Source organism: Thunnus maccoyii, chromosome 8, assembly GCF_910596095.1.
Source record: "Thunnus maccoyii chromosome 8, fThuMac1.1, whole genome shotgun sequence".
Classification (NCBI taxonomy): Eukaryota; Metazoa; Chordata; class Actinopteri; order Scombriformes; family Scombridae; genus Thunnus; species Thunnus maccoyii.
In genome coordinates this window covers 26,657,501-26,661,857 of record NC_056540.1, presented here as the reverse complement: position 1 = coordinate 26,661,857, position 4,357 = coordinate 26,657,501, and the positions used below count along the sequence as shown (strand labels likewise).

Below are 4,357 nucleotides of genomic sequence, written 5' to 3'. Positions count from 1 at the left end.
TTGTTTAGGTGGCTAAAATATGCTTTGCTGCTGGCCCTGTCCACAGCAGTACATTGCTTAGCTCTGTGCTGGTACTCCTGTCTGCTTCTCCAAAACTGGGATGCATGCCAACCCCCATCTACTGCAGGTAATACACTGACTATGGATAACACTACAACCCCATTTCAAAAATACAAACTATCCCTTTAATATGATGTCATTAACTTCCAGGTGTGATGGAAAATTAATACAAAGAACTGGAGGGTAGCATATGGCCTGAATAGGAGAAAAGAGGGATTATCTTTATGGAGCAGAAGGAAGTCAACCATCTTCATGGAGACGTGTGACATTCATTAACACTCAGCAGAAGGAGGGTAGATGACAGGCACCTTGAACTCAGCCATTTAAGCTCTCTGTGAGAGCTTTATGAGATTTATTCTTCTTCATGGATTGCAACACTCCATAAAGGCTCTTTGGTGACCAAATTGTTGTGTGTGTCCATGAGTTTTGACAGTTACACTTTTTTGACTGGTTTAAAATGTAATGAAAGTTGGGAAAACAAGATATATTTGGCATGTATAAATGTTTACATTGACTACACCTGAAATACAGAAACGAGGGTCGGAATATGATTTCATCTTTATATTACCAGAGGTAAAAAACAACATTAATATTTATTATTAAATAAATTAAAACTTGTCATGATATTCTGTAAACCTCTATTGTAACCAGGTCCTTTATCTCCATCATGTGAACAATTGCACAGTAAGCTGTTGTCATAGCAGACATTTTAGTAAGAAAAGCATAGTTGTCATTAATAACCTTACTGATAGCTTTGTTCTATTCAGGTGTCCCAGTAAGCAATGACAGTGTGACAGTGAGCCAGCATGCAAAAAAAAAAACCCTGAAACTGATACAGCTAAATGGAATCCAACCATCATTCATTTTATTATTGACAGGAGAGTGGGAGAGTGTGGCCCTGATAACAGCCAGGGAAAAAGGGGCAACATATAATGCTAATTATGCAAAGTGTATCTGCTGTTTTCCGATTGGTTGGTTTGTAAACATGGGTCATAGCAACCAGCCCGCTATGGGATTGTAGTCCTACATTTCTGATGTCAGAATTTTGACACAAGGTGTATTTGGTTTTTGCCAAAACTCTATAATCTAGCTGTGTATTTGACTCATACTGCAATCTAGCATCATCATTCATGACTGATGAGTTTCATCTCACAATTGTCAACTTGCACAGTGTGAAGGGGCCTTTACAATCAAGCACAATCTGTAACTGACTGACATCTAATCAAGGTAAATAAGTGACACCTGTGTGGTTGGACCACTGGTGTATAGGGCCTACAACTAAACCAATTAAAATCTGCTGAATAATGTATGGTTTTATCAGTTGTTATCAATACAAAGTAAATTAGTCAGTTCACGAATGTCATCAAATAATGAGTTTAAGAAATGTACTGTTCCACCTCAAAACACTCCAATTTAACTTTGTTTTTCAGATGAATTTTCCCTAATGGGTCACCTTTGCCATCAAAAATAGACAGTATGACACTGTTCTTGAACTGTACTGACATCTATTTGCATAATGATTGAAGGAATTGTTAATTCTCTGAGTTAGTTTGATATACTAATTAATTCAGTGAACTCATCTCCCTCTACTTTTATGACTGTGGCGCTCATTACTCCTGCTCGTCTGAAAGGAAGACAGAGCAAACCTTTTGTTGTATTTAAGTAAATTTCATGACACTTAAAAAAAGAATGACATCATTTGTTGTTGTGATCCTTTACTTTAGTACTAAATAAATAACACACACTGAAAGATAACAAGAGATCAGCCACTTTTATTTAGAAAGAGTCCCAAAAAATAAACAAGTTAGCACACATTCCATATACAAAATGTCAGTGAGAATAGCCTGAATACGCAATGAAATTGATAAGCAACTACGGTATATGTTTCTATTGTTGATTACAAAAACAACAGTGATAGTAATAGTACAGATTACCCCCCTTTTTGTTGTACCGGAGGGCTTTTTATAGGTCAGTTTCAAAGATTTAAAAAAAAAAAAAAAAGTGTCCTATGATTAGAAGTGTTGGTCTGTATAAGTTGTGTAATTAACTTATGGTAAGACTGCATAACTGAAAAAAAAAACCAAAAACAAAACCCAACAACTATATTTTCTGAATAAGTAATCAAATTTAGTATTTAATGGAAGCAGGGGATAGCTTTGGCGCTATAATGGGAAGGGGCAATACTTTTTCATTTAAACCTTTTATATAAAATATATGTATATATGTATATATTGTATATATGTTTAACATTGTATTTCCAATTTCAAACAGTTAACCTCACAACTTCAACATTAAAATGAAAACGCATGTTTGGCAGTAATGAAAGAAACGTATGTAGTATCTGCGGCAACAACATGCAACTGGTGCTACTTCATTGTCAGATCAATGCAAAATACATGGAGACTGGAAAACAAAGCAAAAAAGGCTATTGTATTAGCACTGTCATTGCCACCAACTGTACATCTAGTTACAAAAGTTACAGAATGTATCATTTACATTCATTGAGATGACAGTGATTGATTATATTAAGACTATATTCATATCTACTGGCACTAGAATTTGGCACTCTCACTTATTTGGCATTTTATACCACCACGTAAACCATGTGGATGTTGATGCCTCTTTTGATGTCACTTCAAAACGTGATGCAATAATACCATACCATACTATTTTTAGTTTTTTTGTTTTGCATTCATGGTGTGTAAACAGATTCATTTTTCCTTTTGAAAGTAGAACAACAACCCTGGTCCTCGGCAGAAAAAATACAAACAGCAAAAGCACTGAAGCAAACGAAGAGACAAAAGTATTAAAGCAAAATCGCTGCACCAACTCTAACAAGAAAAGCATAGAAGGATTGATTCCAAATGTCAAGCATTGACATATATTTCATATCAACACCAAATGTTAAAGAATAAAATATACAGGAAAGTTTAGAATAGGAATTAATTACATGATTTCAACATCTCACCCCATATGCAATGTATTTGGCTTTAAAAATATGGAACTAGAAGCTGTTTAGTATTTTTTCTTTCTTTATACTCACACATTAAGATGTTTATATCCAACCAGTATGTAAGCAAGTTTATTTAAAAGCTATTTTGTGAAAATACATAAAAATACTTTTTTTTCAATAAACTTTTTCTTAGATTTTCTTAGAAAAAAGGACAATTTCACATCTTAATGCAGATGATATCAAGTGTGCTTGAAAATCCTGTTTGGCGGTGGTGGCTACAGAAACAGTGTGTTTTTGACAACATCTTCCCCGGACGCACACACCCCCACGCTCTTTAAACATACACATACACACACACACACACGCACACACACATACACACAGTTGAGATGACTGAAACTCTGACTCCCAGAAGCAGCCGTTGCCGTCAATCAAGCCCCCGTTTCCATCTCAGTCCAGTCCAGACAGATAGATAGGAAAACATGGTGTCATCAGTTTAGAAAAAAAGAGCCTCCCTTTTATATTCCAGAATGTAATTCCACCCAGTGAGGGAGGCGTTTTATATGGTGAGAAATAGAGACAGGGAGCAACAATACAAGTCTTTGTGATAGACAAAATGAAGCCTCCATCTCCTACCTTTCCTTTTTCACCAGACAGAGACAGAAAAGGCGCCAGAACAGAAGGAGAGAGGGAGGGACAAAAAAAGAATCGCTCTATTGAAACCATTGTAAGGCACTCAGAAGTTTCTCATTGATCAAGACAGATCTGTCAGGCTGACGTTTAGTCCCATGTCAGGTCTCACGTAAGGGACAGCGTGGACAGCTTTAGGAAACTCTGGAGTCATCACCCGACCATTCTCCCCAGTACTCCCAGTGACGGAAAGTCTTGCTTTATTCCTCATGGCATCCCCAAAGGTCATCTAGAAAAACACACAAAGTCACACAGTACACACAGACGCAAGCAAACACACACACACACACACACATTACCACATTCACGCACACAAGGATCCATACAAGAACAAGGAGACAGCATGTTAGGTTAGGGTATCTCCAGATCTGTAAGCTTAAAAGTTTATAAATGTTCAAAACATGAGAATGTAGATGAGAACTAAATATGACGTCCATGGGTAACACAATGCAAGATGCAAATGATCATGTAAAGGCTTATGCATGGTCATTGCAAGCATTATTGTTGAAATGTGTTACTAGGACAGAGGTATAAACAAGCATGGCCATCAACAGTCATACATGAAAATGGATTCAAATTGCAAGGAAACTTAAATGGACAAACACAATTTTAAGCTTTAAAAAAGGGGGGATATCTCTCTCTCTCTCTCTCATT

The 4,357-nt window shown here is 36.5% G+C and overlaps 1 protein-coding gene across 2 annotated transcripts in view; it reads right to left on the bottom strand.

Annotated features, from left to right (window-relative positions):
• Positions 1–1,835: 1,835 nt before the first annotated feature.
• The window catches only part of gria2b (glutamate receptor, ionotropic, AMPA 2b), a 56,446-nt gene continuing 53,924 nt past the window's right edge, over positions 1,836–4,357 (bottom strand). For both annotated transcript variants that reach the window (XM_042419431.1, XM_042419432.1), the window contains exon 16: positions 1,836–3,932. In XM_042419431.1, the coding sequence (XP_042275365.1) occupies positions 3,768–3,932 (165 nt within the window). In that variant the 3' untranslated portion in view covers positions 1,836–3,767. The remainder of the gene's footprint in view (positions 3,933–4,357) is intronic.